Source organism: Anas platyrhynchos, chromosome 3, assembly GCF_047663525.1.
Source record: "Anas platyrhynchos isolate ZD024472 breed Pekin duck chromosome 3, IASCAAS_PekinDuck_T2T, whole genome shotgun sequence".
NCBI lineage: Eukaryota > Metazoa > Chordata > Aves > Anseriformes > Anatidae > Anas > Anas platyrhynchos.
This window is the reverse complement of record NC_092589.1, coordinates 44,671,640-44,690,674: the sequence shown is the minus strand read 5'-3', so window position 1 is coordinate 44,690,674 and position 19,035 is coordinate 44,671,640. Positions and strand designations below refer to the sequence as shown.

The window sequence follows — 19,035 nt, the reverse complement described above, 5'->3', positions numbered from 1 at the left end:
AGGGCGCCTGCGCGGGGGCCGCCCCGCTCCCCGCTCCCCGCTCCCCGCTCCCTCCCCAGCCGCAGCCGCAGCAGCAGCCATGGAGCGGCCGCCGCCGGCCGCCGGTCCCCGGGCAGCCCCGGCCGCCCCCGCCAGCCCGGGCGGCAGCGGCGGCGTCGCCCCCGCTCGGTGCCGCCGGGCGCAGTGACAGCGCCGCCCGCCCCCCGCCTCCTGCAGCCCGCAGCCCGCAGCCGCCCGCCCGCCTGCCGCCGCCGCCTGCGATGCTCAGTGAGTGCGGGGACCCCGCGGGGACGCGGCGGGGACACGGGGACGGGCGGCGGCGCCGCCCGGCGGCGGGAGGAGGCGGCGGGGGCCGGCGGCAGCCTCGTGGCGAGGCCCCGCAGGCCCGGCCCGGCCCCGGCAGGAGGAGGCGGCGGCGGCGGCCGCGGGCAGGGCAGGGCCGGGGCTGGGCGCCGGGAGCCGGGCGCGGGGGCGCGGGGGGGGTGGGGGGGCGGAATCCGCCCTCCGGAGGGTCCAAAGGGGGAACCGGGCAGCCGGGGGGGCTCCCCCGAGACGCCGCTGCCCGGCTGCTGGGGCTGTGGGGAGCGCCCCTCGGCTTCACGCCCTGCTGCTCGGCGCCCCCCGGCCGTGCAGCGCGGGGTGATCGGCACCGGGCTGGCTGCTGAAGTTTTGCAGCCCCGAGGTGAGCTGAGCATCGCCAAGCTGAAAGCCAGGGGGATTCCTTAGCTGAGGCCCGGGACGCTATTTTTAGTGGAGGACACTCGAAATGGGCTTTCCTGCTGGTGGCTCGCTGTTTGTTTGCATTAGGGTTGCGTGCTCCTGGTGGCTCTCTGCCCACAGGTCTTCCTGAGAGCAAGAGCGGGCTGTCCCAGAGGCAGGACAGGAAGGCAGAGTCCCAAAAAGCAGCGTTTCCAACACTGGTTTTCAAGCTTTTTTTTTTTTTTTTTTTTTTTTTCCCCCCCTGTACGTCTGTGCTGGTGATGTTTCAGGGCCGGGGAATCTGCCTAAACCTGTATCCAAGAGGTAGAACAGGCAGGAAATGAACTTCCGTGGCCTAATGCTTGGTGCTCAACTCATCTTCTAGGAAAGAGGAACTTAAATTTTGTATGATTGGTCTCTCTGCTGGGTTTCTTCTCTGTTTTTGGTTCCTCAAAGAAAAGTAACCCCGTACCCTTTTCTGGCTGCTCTGACTTGTGACGCTCCAGCATTGTGGCTGGGCAGACCCTTGATGGGATATTTCTTCTCTCTTTCCTTACGTGTTTGGCTTATCGGTAGAAATAATGAGTGGTGTTAGCATTTATCGCTCTCTCTGGGTGTTTGAGAAGAGTGAGGCAGCTCGGACTCGTGCACGATCATTTCACGCTTTCTGCAGACGCAGGCAGGGGTTGCTCCGTGCGTATTTTGAAGGTTATCTTCAGCTATGAGGTCTAGTCTCAAAAGTGATGCAGAGGTTAAAACAGCAAAGCTGTCTTTTTTTTTTTGTCTTTAAATTCTGCATCATTGACCTGTTGTGAACTGGCTCAGCTTGAACCCGTTAAAGGCGTTTTGGCAGGCCTTTCTCCTGTTTATTTTACGATAAACTCTAGTTTCGAGGGCTCGCTAACGAACATTTGCAGGAATGTTGGGTTTTGCTCTTCTGCCACTTTTTATTTTATATCTTTCACTGTGAGCGCGTTTCCCTGCTCCTGTGATGTTTCCTTATGACATGCTGAGGGTGAGAGCTAATGGGAAGGTGAAAGAAACCTGAAATGAAAGTAGGGGTGGCGGTGTGGGTCCGGTGAAGCCTTGTTTCCTGGAAGGCAGTTGCTGCTCTGTCACCTGGGAATAGGGAAGAAGACCTCCTTGAGATGCCGCTTTAGCTCTCAGTACTCTGGCAGCTAGGAGGAGCGCACAGAGTCTGCGAATGGAGCAAGAGAATGGACAGATTGCACAAAGCAAATGTCACCTTGCTGATCATAGTTGAAGAACCTGGGGCTTCCCTGTTATCCCCAAAGCTCTGCAAAAGCTCGGACTTGAATCAGCTCTGAACCAGTCACTGCTCCTTTCCCGGGCCCTTCTCTCTTGCTGCTGAAATACTTAAATCCTGGTGTTGGAATTTGAGGCTACAGGTCAATCAGTTGTGTATTTTTTTCCCTCTGTTTTCAAATGATCCATTTCTGCTGTTGCTCACCTGCCTCTGCTCAGCAGTTGAAGACTGATTTCGGTGCTCCTCTTGTTTGTCACTCCAAAGGCTGCCCTGCACTTCTGCGCTTCTCACAGATCAGTTTTCAGTTTCTCTGCTCCACGAGGAGTTAATGAGGAATGATCCGTCTATGCTCGGTGTCCCCTAATGGATAAGGGCTTTCTCGCCAAGTCTAGTGCAGATTGGTCCTGTAACTACAGAAAAATGCACAGGCAAGGATATTTCTAGATTCTCTTTGTTTCTGAGCCACAGACCTGAGGCTGATTTACCCAGTTTTGATTGCTAAACCACTTCAGAAACAAGGAGTTAAGTCTGTTCAGTGCTATTTTGGGAGCAAGTTTCTTTGGACTATAATCCAAATCTAGCAATGTTAGACACAAACCCTCCAAAACAGTTTCTAGAGCTGAAATGCACAACTAGGAGAGCATCACAAATTCAGTTAGGTTGCTGCCCTAACCCGAGCTGTGTGGCAGACTGCATGCAGAGGCATTAGGGTGGACCTGGGTGGGAAATTTGTACACGAGCCCATGCTGCTGGCTGAAATGCAGAATGTCAGTGTAACACATGGTGAGGCTTAGATAAGAGCTGTTTTTTGGGAGGGTGCTCTGCTGCTGGTCAACCCCCGTGTCCACCCTCCTTTGTAGATTTCACTGGTGTTGTGTCTTCTGCTGTTTTGTGCAGCAGAAAAAGTGTTGGATTTGAAACAGGGTAAGTCGATGTAATTTATTTTAATTGCAAGGAAGATTAAAAGGAAATTTGTTTTTGGAGTGGAATAAGCTGTGGTTGAAGCTGATGATTTTAATAGGTCTATCTGGAAGTGCTTTCCAAACTCCACACCTGTTGGTGCCCCTTCCCCACCCTCAACAGTTACTTCACCTGTGAGAACAAATGGAAAGCTTTTTAAGGTTTTCCCCAGAGCATATGGGTTTGCAATTCCAGGTATCTGTTTGAAGCGAGTTTTGCTAAAACCTTGCATCCCATCTGCCTGGAACTTCATAGAGAATTTATTGCTCTAACACCTGGGGTAAGCACTAGAGCATGCATGGGTACTGTAGAAGGCTTGGTTCCAGTCATGCTTTTAGAAATTCCCTTCTTGAGAGGGAAAAGAGAAGGCATCCCTGTCTGCTTCTCTCAGAAGCTGTGTTTTGTAGGATTTAGCTGCTCAAACCAGAAAGCAAGAGCATGTGCAAAATGTGTGCTGGTCTTCAGTAGCAGTGCTGCAAGGTGTGGAACTATTTTGAGGCAGCCAGTACCGTGTTGTTCTAGTAGAATAAAACTGTCTCTTAGTTCTTTTTGTTTTAAAGCCTTTCAAGTTGTCTGAAGTTCTCTGTAGAATCGATAGCTATTGCCTAAGGATTGCCAGGCCACTGACTACTGGTAGCTGCTCAAATAGCAGGGGAGCTGTTGCATTCATCTTCCCGAGGCGCTCAGTACAAGGCAGAGGCTAAAAGCGAGCACCAGGCTCCTTTTGGCTTGGAGATGCTACCAGGTGGTGTTTGTAAGGATGGCTTTCAAAATCTATTTAGCAGAACCTTCAAAAGATTTAAATATAAATATATATATATATGAGGGAAATGTACGTATATTGGGACAGGTGTAAAAGGCAGAAGGTGGTTTTGCTTTTGATTTTAATTTCCTTGTTTTTTCTGGGAGCTTACCTGACTGAAGCACCAGAAGTCTGGCTATAACCTATTGCTCCCCAAACAGTTCAAATAGGTGTGCTATTTAAAGCATTATGATTCTGAAATTTTCTTCTTTGTATCTTAATTTCTCATTTCCTTGACTCTCGGTATCATTTTGTAGAGGAAAAACCTTCACTTTTTTAAGAATTGTTTTTAACAAAATCAAACACTTCAGCTGATCACTACAGTTTTAGTCCAGAATCCTCAATGGTATTCTGGATTCCTCAGTGAAATTAGTAGAATTAGGCAGCAAAATATCTTCAGGGATCTGGTTCAAAGTGTCTGGTTATGCCTTAGTACCGAGCCTGCAGGCTTTATTTCATATTTCAGTGATGAAGTTTTTTGACTTCAGCAATGAAAATGCTGAGCTGTTTGTTCTCTGTTGTTTTTCATACAGCTCTGGTGTATGTTGGTCTTAACAGATACCTACACAGTAACAAACCATCATCTCTTTCTTGTCTTTTAGGTCATGAAACGCGTACGCACAGAACAGATTCAGATGGCGGTGTCCTGCTACCTCAAGCGCCGTCAGTATGTGGACTCAGAAGGTCCCCTAAAACAAGGGCTGAGGCTGTGTCAGACTGCTGAAGAGATGGCAGCTAATCTCACAGGTAATCCTGATGTTTTCTGTGCGTGCAAGTGTGAGCAGATATGTTGGTAACTAGGTGAATTTGTACACCTGGACAGCTTTCCTTTTGAAATAAAGAAATTTCCCAGTCTGAAGATGGTGTGAGTTGTGAGCCTTTAAAGAATGAAAATATGGATGGAAGTGGAACGAGAGGCATGGGCAGTGAAACAGCAGGTTTGGATAGTGGAAAATACTTGTTATATCCCAAAAAGTGTGAAGTCTGGTGAGTAATGGTGCTTTGGGACAGAGGTGAGAAGAACCTAGATGACTGAAGTAGAAGCAAGAAGATGTACCTTTGCGCTGAAGGAGAGGGGTATCACGTAAAACAGGAGTGATGCAGGCTGTTTCATTTTCTGGCTTTGTCAGTTTCAAGTTGTGAAAGCTCCTATGTGTCACTTGGAGGAAAAAAAAAAAAAAAACCTTCAGTGGATGAGACAGTTTATTTCCCTGTGTGCCCTTTCTCCTCTTTCTTAAAGGCTTCTGGATCCTGCTACGCTACCAGCTGGTCCAAATTCTGCCTGTGACTATCTTCATAGGGATTATTATCTTTGTTATAAAAAACTGTGCTAGTACTTGAGCAGGTACAAATGTTGAATGGATGCAAGCAATGTGGAGGATATAAAGATTAAAATTACATTTAAAAGTAGTAGAAAATACTAGGCCAAACTCTGGGTGAGAGAACAAGGAGAAAGTGTTTTCTTTTAATGAACCTGCTTGGTTTGTGACTGTATCCCAGGCTAAGACTGGTAGGGACCTTACTTATTTGTGATGTAACTTGATTTGACACAACATCAGTTGCTGTATAACTCTGTGATTGTAGCTAGATAAGACCAGATGTCAAAATGGCTTTTTCTGCCCATATTTTGCTGTAATCACGATCCAAAGATGAGTGGTAGATAGGTAAATGTATAGGCTGACTCTTCTGGGGACCTGAAGGAAATTGAGTAATATTTTGTTACTAGAGGTGACTTGCCCCTTCTTAGTACTTCTGATTTCCTTGCTGTTTTCAGAGTTAACAGTCAGACACGTGCTGCAACTCCCTGAAGTAATACTGGGGCAAGCTGGGGGAGAAATTGAACCAAAATAAAATGACAAATTGTTTTGGACTGGTTTTGGTAAGAGGTTTTAGGGGAGAGTTGTGAAGAAGGGACAGTGTTGGAATGAGATTAGAACTTGAGACCAATCAATACCAGAAGGAAGCAAAATATCTCAATGAGAGCTGGATTGGATTGCAAATTCTTTCATTCACATACGGCATCATGCAGGAAAAGAACGTCAGTGAAGTGTGAATGAGTGTGTGATTGATTTTTGTCTTTTTACTAATCTTCCAACAAACGTTATTAGTAAATTTCTTATAATTAGTCTGTATCTTCATGCTAGCGTAAGGGCTTTGTGGCTGGTGATTCAGAACTTAGTCATCAGTTTTCATTAGAACTGAAAATGGCCTGCTATCATGTATTCTGCTGCTGCTGACTACTTTTCCATGTCAGACATGCTGGTAGTAAGCTACCAGTGAATATGCTGCAGTTCCGTGAATGAATGTGCCGCAAAAGAAAATCCCAGCATGTACGTATCCTGATAAAAGAGGCAGCTGAAGGAAAGCTGACCAGATTCTGAAGCCTGTGTTGCTTTATTTCAGGGAGAGCAATTAAGTTTTTTTTTTTTTTTTTTTTTTCTGAAGACGTCTTTGATTGTTTGTTAACAAAACTCACCTTGCTTTTTCTGTTCACATATTTTATTTATTTATTTATTTTTGCCTTTGAAATTAGTCAGACTCTATAAATGGGAGAGTTGCCTACTTCTGTCTTTAATTCTGTGATTTCTTCTTTCAAAGTGAAAAGTGTCCACTGGTTTGGGTGTTTTGAATAGTTTTCTTTTTCCGTTTTACCTTGGCGTTTCATTTTGTCTTACCCCAGAGCCGCCTCAGTTCAGCCCTTCTCCACACTTGCTATATTTGTACAACTCTAGTTTTTGCACTAAAACACAGCTCAGAGCTTCCTCGTGACAGTTCCATACTTCTTTAAAGAAGCGGAAGGGTGTCTGAGGGACAGAATAAGTGGCAGAGGAACAGGTTTCTCTGATGTTGTCCGCAGGATTCTGGCAACACGTAGGACTGTTGGAATTAATGTAAAATTCCACTTGATCTTGCTCACATAAAAGAGGAGTCAGTTGCTGTGAAACGGTGTTGACAGTAGCAGAGGAGCAGCGCTGCTCCTGCCGCAGCAGGAGACCAGGAGGGTGCTGTCGGTGTCCCTGAACTAGGAACGGGTTCCTTGGAATTTGCTCTCGAGTTGCAATTACAGGAAGTGCAGTCAAGGAGCAGATGTTTCCAGTAAGTGTTCTTAGGGCCACTGGGGAAACTGGAAAAGAAACTAGAGTGAATCTGTTAATGTGCAAGAAGGATACGGTCAGTGTTTTACTTCCAGCAGGAGAAAAAAAAATCCTTTAAAATTTACTCTCTTGTTTTGGGATCAGTTGATCCAAAAAAAAAAAAAAAAAAAAGGCAAGAAGTCCTTCTGCATTTTGGAATTACATTATTTCTACAGGGAAAATTAAGGAGGTGGCAAGGAGGGAGCACGTTATAAAACCAAAGAAGCATGGCTCGTGTTTGTGTGGCACAGGCAGGGTGGCAAGTCATGCATGTTCGTGCTGAAATGAGGCCACCAACACGCCGTGAAGAGTTGGCTGTTGCATGCAGCCCTGTGACAGCACAAAAGTCAAGCCCTCGTATTTCTGACTTTCTGGCGTCCTTTGCCACGAGTGATAGGGGTGACATTAAAAGCTGTTGTTAATTGTTCTGGAGTTGCCGCGTTTGTGTGCAGTGCAGAGTTTAATCAGTATTCATCATGAGAGAATATATTCAATTGTCAGCCCAAATAGAAAAGATTCTTGAATTAATTAATACCAGTACGCTGCGTTACAGAAAAGTTAAAGAAAAAATGTTGCTACTTTTATGAATTGCTGCTCTGAGTTTTCATGCAAAGCCCTGAGCCTGGGACTGTTACCAGCACTGAGTGTATGAAGCAGCCAGGCCACAGAAAGTGTGGTGTGTCTGTGTCTTTGAATGGGTTGTGTTTGTTTTGAAACTGACTGGATAGAAGATAAGGTGTTGGTACTGGAATCTGTATTTCTTTTCCCATGGGGGGATGATGAGCACAGCCCAGCTCTGTTTCTGAAGCTGAGTTCAGGGTTGGTACGTACACCTCCTGTACTTCTGTAAGCTCTGGGAATACGGAGTGAGGGGAAGATGAAAACAAGATTAAACTCTTTGATTTGTCATGTTTTTAGAAGAGTAGAAGAACTAAATATATCAGTTACAATTTAGAAATGTAAATGTTATTTCAGTTTCTAGTCATTAGTACTTGTGTACTAGTTGACGTTGGTGGGTATTGTAAACTTGCACTAAGTCCCCTGTCAGGTTGTGAGTGTTTAACAGAAGAGCAAAGGTTTTGTGCCAGAGGAAGAAAAGCTGTTTTCCTTTCTAGATAGTTCAGAAAGACGTTTACGAGAGCTGATCCTGACTCAGAAAAACAGTTTAATACCATCTCAGGTGACCATAGTACTCGGAGGTGGTGTTGCTGCACACCTGATGTCCTCGATGGGTGCTGGGTCTAGCTGAAGAACAGACTTTGTCTTGGAGGAAGATGTTGTTTGCTTTCCTCATCTTTTGACTGTGAAGCAATAAAGCTGTAATTATCTCGTAAAACTCTAAAGGGATCTGTGACAACATTACTCTGTTTCTTGTAAATTCAGTGTTATATCTGAAAGCTTAGAAATGTGGCTGGGGCAGTGGGGGAGCAAGCAGAAGCTAAGCTTTTTTTAAATAAAAAAAAACAACCTTCAGTATAGTTCTCCATTCGTGATATGTCTAGATTGTGTGACTTTAGATTAAATTTAATAAATGCTGTGCTTAGGTGCTTCAGACTGTGTCTTCCCTGGACAATATGAAATATAAAACATCATCTTGGTGGCTGCATTACCTGGGGTTTTATGAGAAGCTTTGTTTCAAGACACACATGCAGAACTCCTTAAATCCTAATCTTATTTTATTTCGTTTTGCAGTCCAATCTGAATCTGGTTGTGCCAACGTTGTGTCTGCAGCTCCCTGCCTGGCGGAGCCACAGCAATATGAAGTACAGTTTGGACGATTACGCAATTTTCTCACAGGTAAATATCAGGAAGCAAGGAAAAGTATGTGAATTTTTAGTAATTTCAATGAGTAAATGACAGAGCAATAAAATTTAAAGTCTTTTTTTTTCGAACTGAAACTTTTGATTTCTAGTTTTGAGATTTCAGTTACTACAATTAGAAAAAATAAGGATTGTCTTGGCTTTGAGACTAGATGTATGTGACAGAAAAGGAAAATACTATCATTCTGTAGTGTGGTGCAGAGGACAATCATGTTGTGTTGGGTTTGGTTTTGTTAGTTGGTTTTAATTTAAAAATAAAAAATAAAATTGCTCCTGGAAATACCCTTATGAGTGCCAGAGGTGGGACTAAGAAAGCAGACAAGATTATTGAGAATAGTACATAGAAAATAGAAAGGGAGGGAAGTAGGCAGGAAGAGAGAGGCAAAAAAGTCTTAGCCTTGCCCCTGTTCTCAAGGCTGAGCAATTTGGTGAGAATTTCCCTTGCTGCAGCTTGTCTGTTATCCTTCCCCTGTGCACCTCTGAGAAGGGGCTGGCTCCGTTTCCTCCATAACATCCCACTGGGTACTGAAGGCAGGAGTTAGATACCTACTTTGTCTTCTCCAAGCTAGACAGAGCCAGGTCCCTCAACCTCTACTGGTGTCTTGGAACATTTTCATCAGTCCCATCTCTGCCAGCTTCCTACATCTTCCCCGTTGCTCCTGTTGCAGAGTGAAGTCCTTCCCTAGTTGCGTTTCAGGACTCGAGCACCTGCTGACATAGCAGGAAAAGAGCAGCTGCTTTGTGCTTTTATTACATATAGACCACAGATTTCAGAATTACCACAGTAATTCAGATGTTGTACTTGCACATCTGGGCCCCCAGTAAATCGTTGTTGTGGCCCCATGTGGTGCCACAGCGTTGGGCAGCAGGGCTCAGCTGCGTGCAGCCCCGAGAAGGAGGGGTGGAGCTGTTGCCCAGATCAGTCTCTGCAAGGTACAGCATAGCCTAATCAGGAGTTGGTTACACTGTGTACAAGGAATTACTGCTGGGATTTGCCTTGGCAGAGAGAGAGGGAGCGTGCTCATGAGCAGGCACAGAAATAAAACCAGCCCGGCGTTCTGCAGTACGTTTTGGAAGCTGCAGCTTCCTTTCCCCTGGAGACAAATCAGTTCCATCCAAAGCACCACATGCGAGCTTTATTGAAGCTGAAGAAAAAAAAAAAGCCACCAAAGTTCAGGCCCACACAAGCCAGATAAATAATTTTGACTTCTACTTAAAATAGCATTTAATATGTTTAATGAATATATTTTAGAGTTTACTGCAATAAACACTGTACACATTTTTTTCTTAAATACATGGGGGAAATCTAGTTGTCACGTAGCTCGAGGTGCTATTTTACTAAGTGACCCACACCTAAAGGGATTTTGAAATCTCTGCCTTTTATTCTGATAATGTACCTCACTTTTAAATCTCTGGTGAAATCTGTAACAGATACGGGGTGTCCCCTCTAAGCGGCTGAAGGGGTTCAGGTAGATGCACCTACAAAAGTCTCCAGAGCCTTGCTCTCTTATGCCACCATTGAGACTTTGTGCAGTAATTGACCTTGCTCTGTTTTATTCCTAGAATAAAGTAGATTGAGAAATCATTCAAAGCTTGTTGCTTCATTTTTTTTATATATATAGATTCAGATTCTCAGCACAGCCATGAAGTGATGCCTCTTCTGTATCCCCTCTTCGTCTACCTCCACCTGAACATGGTCCAGAATGGCCTGAAAAGCACAGTGGACAGTTTTTACAGCCGCTTCCATGGCATGTTCTTGCAGAACGCCAGCCAGAAGGATATCATTGAGCAGTTGCAGACTACCATGACTATTCAAGATATCCTGTCCAACTTGAAGCTCCGGGCTTTTCTGGACAACAAGTACGTCGTCCGCCTTCAAGAGGACAGCTACAACTACCTTCTTCGCTACCTCCAAAGTGACAACAACAACGCCCTGTGCAAAGTCCTGACCCTGCACATCCACCTGGACGTGCAGCCCGCCAAGAGGACCGACTACCAGCTCTACGCCGGCGGGAGCTCCTCGCGCAGCGAGAGCAACGGGCTGGAGCCCAGCGAGGTGCCGGCCGCCATCCTGCAGAACGAGGCGGCGCTGGACCTACTGCAGGACAGCATCAAGCGCGTCAAGGACGGGCCCCCTTCCCTAACCACCATCTGTTTCTATGCCTTCTATAACACGGAGCAGTTGCTGAACACGGCCGAGATCTCGCCCAACAGCAAGCTGCTCGCTGCCGGCTTCGATAACTCGTGCGTCAAGCTGTGGAGCCTGCGCTCCAGGAAGTTAAAATCTGAGCCCCACCTCGTCGATGTGTCCCGCATCCGCCTGGCTTGTGACATCCTGGATGAGGAGGTCTGGATACCCCTTCCCCAATTCCCCACCCCACACACATACCCCTCCTGTTGAGGCATTTCTGACGTGCATGTTGAGTGTCTTAGGGGACTGCGAGGCCGTTCACAGCCTGTCTGCCTCGACATACAGTTTTCATAGCCTGCTCTTTTCCCTATTCTTCCCTGCCATGGTTGTAAACACTGCACTGAGGTGTAGTGAAGATGTTCTCAGGTCACAGTTATAGTCCTAGGTCCTGATTTCCTTCTTTCTCTTGACCTTGAACAGATCCCATTATGCCGGCAGCCCATTAAGGAGAGGTCACTTGGGAAGGTTCCCTTCCCTAGGGAGTGTGGAGCCTTCTTATGGGTGGGAGGGTGAAACAAGGAGATGTGGGCAGTAAAAAACACATTGTAGTGAATGGAAACTGGAAGACAAGCAATTCAGAACAAGCAGTCAGAAGGATGGAGAAAAGGAGAGAGAAACAGGAAGAGAAAAACAAAGTAAGAATGGTCTGAGGGCTCAGAACAAAGCACACCGAAGTGAAAAACTGTATTTTTTTTTCACCCTAGTCACCGTAACAGAGGTGAAGAGTTATTTTGCATAATTTTTTCATACTAATTGTGTTAAAAAGTCAGCAGGGTAGAAACTTCAGAGGATTCTCACTTTCTCGAGTGCTGGAGATGAGGACAGGGATATCTGCCTTTGCGTGCTGGATTAGATAGCATCTTCTAGTGTTCTCTTTTTTTTTCTTTTTACCTCCTAGTCACACCCTTCCACCCCTCTCGTCACAGCTGCCCACGTAGTGTCTTATATCTGGTTAGAGATCAGAATTTATGACTCCTCCTTTGTTTAATCACTCCCATCTTGAAGGGAAAAAGAAGAAAAAATGCATTTGTTCTTCTGTTGAGTGTTTAGCACGAGAAGCATCCTTTCGTTTTCCACTGTTTTATTTTCTACCCGTAAAAAAAAATACCTGGTGGCAAGGTTCTGTTTGTCTTGGAAGAATGCAGAGAGCTTGGAGTACCGAGGTGTCTGGTTAGGGATTGCTTTATTAGTCAGCTGCAGACCTAGAGGCAGGCAGCCAGGTGAGATAGCAGAGCTCGCCACTGCCCAGCTTAACCCCTTCTGCTGAGGTAAGTGGGTCAGGCCAACCCAAGGTGAAGCTCTGGGTTTGTTTTCGTTACAAGCTGCAAGAGTTCATGGGACACGTGACAGTGGATTGCATGTCATGGAAACCAAATGTACATAACCTGTGACAGAGGAGGATTTCTCTGGTAAACCAACAGGTCACCTTCTTTGGCTCCAGACTAGAGAGAAGAGAGATCGCCAGGTTATCAGGAGCGTGTACGAGCTTTTTGTTGGCACATATTTGCATATCTTACATGCGTTAGGAAACAGCTGCAGGGGCTTAAGTACAAATGGCTGCCGTTGGTTATTTAATACCTTGTGTATCCCGCAGCATTTATGCACAGGTCTAAAAACACGGTCAAAGACAAGCACAAGTCAAAGTTGTTTTTACTCTGAACAGTTTCACCACTAGCTAAACAAACAGTGACCTGACCAGGAGTTAGGAGTGAAGGGGGAATACCAGCCTGAATGCGCTGTTGTGTGTCCTGAGTGCAAATGAAAGCCTGAGGACTATAAAGGAAATAAATGCTGGTGTCTGGGAGCACTGAGTGAATATATCCAGGCACCTGTGGGGTCACGGGTGGGAGCAGACCACTAGCTGCATGGGTAGCACTGGAGCAGAAGCCACAGGTGTCAAGACAGAGCAAACAAAACCACCCTGGCCACAGCCATAAATTTGATGGAAACTGCGATGACAAAAAATTCTGATGTGCTTTGACATTACTTCAGTGAGTTCTGTAGAATAGCTTGTGAGGGTGTTCCACTTGGCTGATTTTTGTAGGGTTTTTTCATTCTGTTTGATTCCTGTATGGTGTAATTAGATTTGGATGCAGTGTTACATTCAAGTAGAGCCCCAAATGATCAATCTTTAGCTCAGTTTCTGACCTGCTGCAGATGAGTAAGTCATTCTGTTTATGGATAAGTTAACAGGTGTCTGGGACTGTGCCAGTTTCAGTGAATCTCTTTCAGGATGGCACTAAAATTACACTGTTGGGTTTATTAGCTCTTTTTGTGTGTGTATGTATATATATAGATGAGGTTGTAGTTTGACAAAAGTGTTAGAGATAACAGTTTTTCCTAGTTGACGTAAGGCCCTTGAGTCAGTGAAGTCAGAGTTGTCTTCTGGGTGTTACCAGATGTATTTTTAGTGAATTTTGCTCAGCGTGATGCCCTGGTGTGCTTACCGGCCTTACCATTTGTCTCTTTGCAACATTGCCGTGGTTGTTGCTGGTACTACATAAATCAACAGCAGAAAATCATCTTTGTTCCAAGCCGTAGTTGTGGCAGCCCTTTAAATTCTGGGGAGCCAGACTCGACCCCATTTGGCCTCACTTTTAGGGCGCTGAGTGGCAGCGGTCCTTCAGGTGGCGGTGCGCAGGGATGATGCTGACAGCTCATGTGGCAGAGGGGAGGGAGTTTGGGAGGAAGGAGTGAAAACGTCCTGCAAAGAAAGCCAGGGTGGCTGCCCTCCCACCCTTCCCTGCTCGGAGATCCCTGCTGTAGGCAGGTAATGGGGCTTTCCTTTTCACACCTTAAGAATGCTGCAGGATGAGAGAGAAGATGGAAACTTGTTACTGGTTAGAGCAAAATAAAGCTTATTTTGGGGTGGGTAGGGAAGGGCTTTTTGTTCTGTGGTTTATTTGGTTTGGGGGCTCACATATTCCCTTGCGGCTTATGCCGGGTGGAAGGATCAAGATAATTTCTGTCAGCTAGGTAATGTTTGCTCACAGAGTCAAATGCAGTAAAGCATGTAAGTTTGCTGAGTCCAGATGATTGCCATGTAACATCCATTGCTGATTTCAGCAATAGCTGAGGAGTTGGGGTAGCCTGTTCACGGGCAGCTCGTTCAGAAGGTGTCCTATGTAACAAAACATGGCAATATTTTATTTTTTTTTTCCAGTTTCTTAATAATGTAACTCTGGGAAGTCTTGTACTTGCTCAGGAAGATTTCCTACTCACTGTTGAGGAGTAGATTTTTTTGAGCTCATTTTAATAGTGTTGGCTTTCCAGCTCTCTTCGATTACTTAAAGTCTGTTTCGATAGTCAGTCTTTTCAAAGTGGGGAGTACAAATCATAAAAGCAGCTTCTAGGTGTGTCTGTAGGTTATTGATTAAAATAGGTGTATATAACTTAATTTCTTGACCATTCCAAGGAATTACAGACTGTTTGTGCTGACCAGCAGCAGCAACCACTTCAGAAGGAGCTAATGGATGTCTTGGTAGTGTCCAGCGGTGTGTTATACCCAGGAAACATACTCAGTGCATGCAATGGGAATCCTGGAAAAAATACTACGAAGAGGGTTTCCCTGCCCCCCCTGCTGACTAATAGCACAGGCTGTAACCTTTCCGTAGCTGCTGTAATTGCTTGCCTACGTCGTGGTAGTGGCAGGATGCAAGGAGGAACGTGCTTGACCTGACAAAGAAAGGAAGATGGGCTCTGCGAGGCAGCAGTTCGGCAGCTGCACTTCCAGCTGCTGCATTGATCTGGTCAGCAGACCGACTTGGACGGGGAGGAAGCCGAAAAATGCGGTGACTCAGAAGCATTATCGGTGCTGCATTTTCAGTGAGCTCTGACACGAGTGTGCAGTGTTTCTGCTAAGTGATTCCAACAGAAGAGGAAGATGAGACTTGCTACCTGCGACCTTACAGGAGTGTGGTTTTGAATGCTTCTGTGGGCATTTTTAAATAAGCTGCTACTGTAATGTAAGGGAAGAAGAGCATGTGCTTGTAAGAGGAAAAAGTGTAGGGCCTCCTCTGCTAACTTGTCAGGAATCTTTTGGCCGTAATTAGGGAGTACAAAACGCTGCAGGTCCCAGTGTCTCTTTTAATGCGGTAAGGTAGCCTGGAGATGCCGTGGATCCCAGCAGGCAGCACTCTATCGGAGGCAGAAAAAAAAATCCATTTGAATAAGAATGGGGCTCTGCGTGCTGGAGCCTGCAGTGCCTCGGTGCCTCACCTCCATGGCGGGGATGGAGCTGGCTCCAAGCCATGCCACGGAGCTCCCATGCGCAGCGATCACTGCGGAGAGTTAGCGCTGCTGAGCGCGGCTCGCCACCTGCCCCCGAGCACACGGCCAGCAGGGAGGAGGGCAGTGAGCTGGCAGAGCTGCAGGGTGTGAAACTGTGGGGTCAGTGCTGCTGGAAGGGGTCAGCGTGACAGTCCTGAGGAGGGGTGGGCTCGGGAGACCACGCAGATGCATCCCAAGCTGTGGTTACCTTCCTGTACTCTGCCATGAGACCCCAACTTGCTGGGTGAGGACGCTTTTTTGGGTTGAAATGTGTTGCAACCTGTGCAGTCTGTAGCCTTGGATTATCAGGAGGTGCTGCTTGAGCAGGCTCTGGGGTTGATGCCCTCTGAAAGGAGGAGCCAAACGTTCAGATTCCTTCAGCACAGCTCACCGAAAGGCCTTTAAACCTGGAGGCCTTTACTTGGTGATCATCTGCCCTGGTGCTTGAATTGGAGAATTACGGGATGAAAAGGTTTCCACTGCCGTCCTTTTTGTGATTATTCATCCTCTCCTACCCCAAAATAGATCATTTGACCTAAATAAGCCGCATATATTTTCTGTTCTTGAAGGGTGGGGATGTAAAAGTGTCCTGGTGGAGCTGGCACAGGGAAATGGATATCACAGCCTTGCTGCATCAGGTGTGGGGTAGGGAAGGAATTAGCAGGCAGCTTGTCGGATACGCCTTGTCCTTCCATCTCCTGCCTTTTGTTGAAGACATCTGGGTTTCTTTTTCTCTGCTGTGAGTTTCGCTTCCAATAATGACCACACTGAAAGAGCAGATGCCAAGATCTGTTTTAACATCTTAGCCAAAAGTTTAGCAGAGAGCGGGCAGGGAATAAGCAGATGTTCTTAGCAAGTGTTTTAAAGCAAAAGACATCTGGAAAAATACCTTAAAATGCTGCTACTCTTTCTTTTCCCTTATTTGCACACAGTCCCAGGTTAAGGTGCCTTCTTAAGTGGGCATGAGGTTGCATAAAGTAAGGGTAAAACCTTTATTTAAGAAGTCTGATCTCCACATCATTTTCAGCATTGCTTAGATGTAGCGGGCGCGCCAGGAGCGTGTCTCAGAGTTGCACAGAAATGCGCCACGTCTGAAATAAATTCTGCTGTCGTAACGCCAGCCTGCTTTCCTCACGGCGGTTCCTGTATTCGCAGAACAGATAAACATGCTTCTTCTTTGTTTGTTTTTCTTTTTTCCTCCTCCCCGACCAGGAGGAAGAGGATGACAGCGCCGGCACAGAAATGAAGATCCTGCGAGGACACTGCGGGCCTGTGTACAGCACGAGGTTCCTTTCGGACAGCTCGGGACTCTTGTCTTGCTCAGAGGACATGTCCATCAGATACTGGGACCTGGGAAGCTTTACAAACACTGTGTTGTACCAAGGCCATGCCTACCCCGTCTGGGATTTGGACATCAGCCCCTGCAGCCTGTACTTCGCCAGCGGCTCCCACGACCGCACGGCGAGGCTCTGGTCGTTCGATCGGACGTACCCGCTGCGGATATACGCGGGCCACTTGGCGGACGTGGACTGCGTCAAGTTCCACCCCAACTCCAACTACTTGGCCACGGGCTCCACGGACAAAACCGTGCGCTTGTGGAGCACCCAGCAGGGCAACTCGGTGCGCCTCTTCACCGGGCACCGCGGCCCCGTGCTGGCACTCGCCTTCTCCCCCAACGGTAAGTACCTGGCCTCGGCGGGCGAAGACCAGCGGCTAAAGCTGTGGGACTTGGCTTCGGGAACCCTCTACAAAGAACTGAGGGGGCACACGGACAACATAACCAGCCTTACTTTCAGCCCCGACAGCAGTTTAATCGCTTCGGCCTCCATGGACAACTCCGTCCGGGTCTGGGACATCCGGAACACGTACTGCAACGCCCCTGCCGATGGGTCTTCCAGTGAACTGGTTGGTGTATATACCGGGCAGATGAATAACGTACTGAGCGTACAGTTTATGGCCTGTAACCTTCTTCTAGTGACTGGAATTGCACAAGAAAATCAGGAACATTAATCATTGTGTTTTTTTTTTTTCTTAGGGAAGCGGGTGGGTGTGGTGAATGCCAGAGTCCATTACAAGCTGAGATTACTGACTGTGAAACACTTTCTTCCTCTGCCCCCTTGGAAGGCGCGTTCAGAGTGATGCTAATGCTTTGCAATTTCTTGCCCACAAAAAGGCCTGTGCTGTTGAACGGAGTAAGGGGGGAGGCGGAGCGATGGAAATCTGTACACGTTCTAATCCTGTATTTGTAGGGATGGGGAAAAGGGGAGAGGAAGTCCAGTAGCTTGGGGAAACCAAAAGCCTGGTCCAGACAAGCGAAGCTGCCAGCCAGATAAGCTGCTGACCTGCACTTAAATATCCTGCGTTGATCGATGGGCACACCTTACCTACTGTTAACTGAGGCTTGAGCGTGTGGAGAACTACTGGCCCAGTGTTTTTTGTTTTGTTTTGTTTTCCTGGTATTGCAGAGGACCAGCATTTGAAGACCCTTATATTAAAAGAACATTCTGTATTTTCTACGCCGATTGTGGGTCCAAATATTACAGCTCCCTATAGCACTTCTGCAATATTTTGGACGAGCTAAGTAGAAAATACCATCTTTCTTTTTGCATAAGGGGATGGAAATCTGACCTCAGTTGGGGCCCATCTCTGCATTGTCATTTGGGTTTGGTTCCTGGTACTAGCTGTGATACTTGTATTTATGTTCCATTAATTAGGGATCTTTCTGAATCTGGTTGCACTGTGTTTTGAGGGTGGGAGAGGACGGTGAGGGCTAGAGTGGTGGCTTTAGGGGTGATAAGTGACTTGCCTTGGCTGGAGGAGGGCATGATAGGACTGAAGAGGCTACGTTTGGACTCCTGTTTGGAACAGGGCTTGTCAATCCACCACGGCACCTCACAGAAATATTTCCGTAAATGGAAGTTGGCAATCTAGGAAGAGGGAGACGGGGAGAGAGAGAGAGGCACACACAAAGTGACATGGGAAAAAATAGTATTACTAAATTATTGTGCATACGCAGAGGCAGCTTTGCCAGTGTTGGATTTTTCTCAAAATGTTGCAATATCAGTTTCATGAACACTTTGTGAAATAAATCATCAGCATTTAAAGCAAGGATCTGCAGAAAAAGCACGTTCTAATTTGTCATTTGGAGAGATTAAATATTTCTGCTTTCTGGAAAGAGTTATTTTGTATTTTGTTTTCTATTAAAAGCATTTAGTTTAAAAAAAAAAAAATGTTTTGGTCCCTTTCTGGGGAACTTGCGTGGGAAGGAAAGGGCAGGAGCATGTTTTTGCACTGCTTGAGGCTGCTTGGAGGCTGAATCTGGTGGTCTTGGTGACTTGTTTTTTATATCCCCCTGCTTGTTTTCCTCAGAGCTGACCCAGCAGGTCGTGGTGTTCCTGACACAGCTTTGTAGGTCAGCTGAGATGCGCGTGAAGGAGCTCAGTCCCACCTGAGGTCAACACTGCACCGCAAGGCTTCATTCTATAGGGCTGCATTTTTGGTTTGTGGCTTGATGTTCTGAAACTCTTCCTCCAAGCAAATCCTAATATCACCTAGACGGTCTGTATGAAGCCAGTAATTTGGCTTCCCTCAGACTTTCTGGACCTTCATGAGCAAATCCTTTTGAGAACATCAAACAGCCTAAGAGTTTAGATGACATGACGCCTCACAACTGTCTTTTAAAAATAAGTCTTCTTAGGTTGGTAAACAACAAAAACCTTTTATCAGAAAGGTGTGTGGCCTTTCTGAGACGAGTAACTGTGTGTGCTGCAGCTCTGCTCTGAGAGTACCAGAAACTCCTCTGTATGTGTGAGTTGAATGGCACTGCTGGTCTTCTGGCAGCTGGGTATCAAAGCATGCAGCAGCTCAGCAGTCCCAGTCCAGGGCCAGGGATT

At 46.6% G+C, this 19,035-nt stretch overlaps 1 protein-coding gene across 2 annotated transcripts; it reads left to right on the top strand.

Moving 5' to 3' along the window:
- Window positions 1-23: 23 nt before the first annotated feature.
- TAF5L (TATA-box binding protein associated factor 5 like) lies at window positions 24-18,372 on the top strand. 2 transcript variants are annotated; one of them, XM_027454177.3, is made up of 5 exons: window positions 24-267; window positions 4,331-4,475; window positions 8,555-8,659; window positions 10,305-11,029; window positions 16,355-18,372. In XM_027454177.3, exons 2-5 carry the CDS (start codon window positions 4,334-4,336, stop codon window positions 17,150-17,152), a joined length of 1,770 nt encoding a protein of 589 aa, XP_027309978.1. In that variant the 5' UTR covers window positions 24-267; window positions 4,331-4,333; the 3' UTR covers window positions 17,153-18,372. The 2 variants fall into 2 exon arrangements, with proteins under 2 accessions (XP_027309978.1, XP_027309979.1); XM_027454178.3 differs by lacking the exon at window positions 24-267 and adding an exon at window positions 3,093-3,206.
- Window positions 18,373-19,035: the final 663 nt, after the last annotated feature.

What these genes read in the sequence shown, in the direction of transcription:
- TAF5L (XM_027454177.3), top strand. Translation starts at nt 4,334, where the DNA reads ATGAAACGCGTACGCACAGAACAGATTCAGATGGCGGTGTCCTGCTAC. An exon ending in GATGGCAGCTAATCTCACAG is followed by an intron (nt 4,476 to 8,554) that starts GTAATCCTGATG and finishes TTCGTTTTGCAG; the next exon opens with TCCAATCTGAATCTGGTTGT. An exon ending in ATTACGCAATTTTCTCACAG is followed by an intron (nt 8,660 to 10,304) that starts GTAAATATCAGG and finishes TTATATATATAG; the next exon opens with ATTCAGATTCTCAGCACAGC.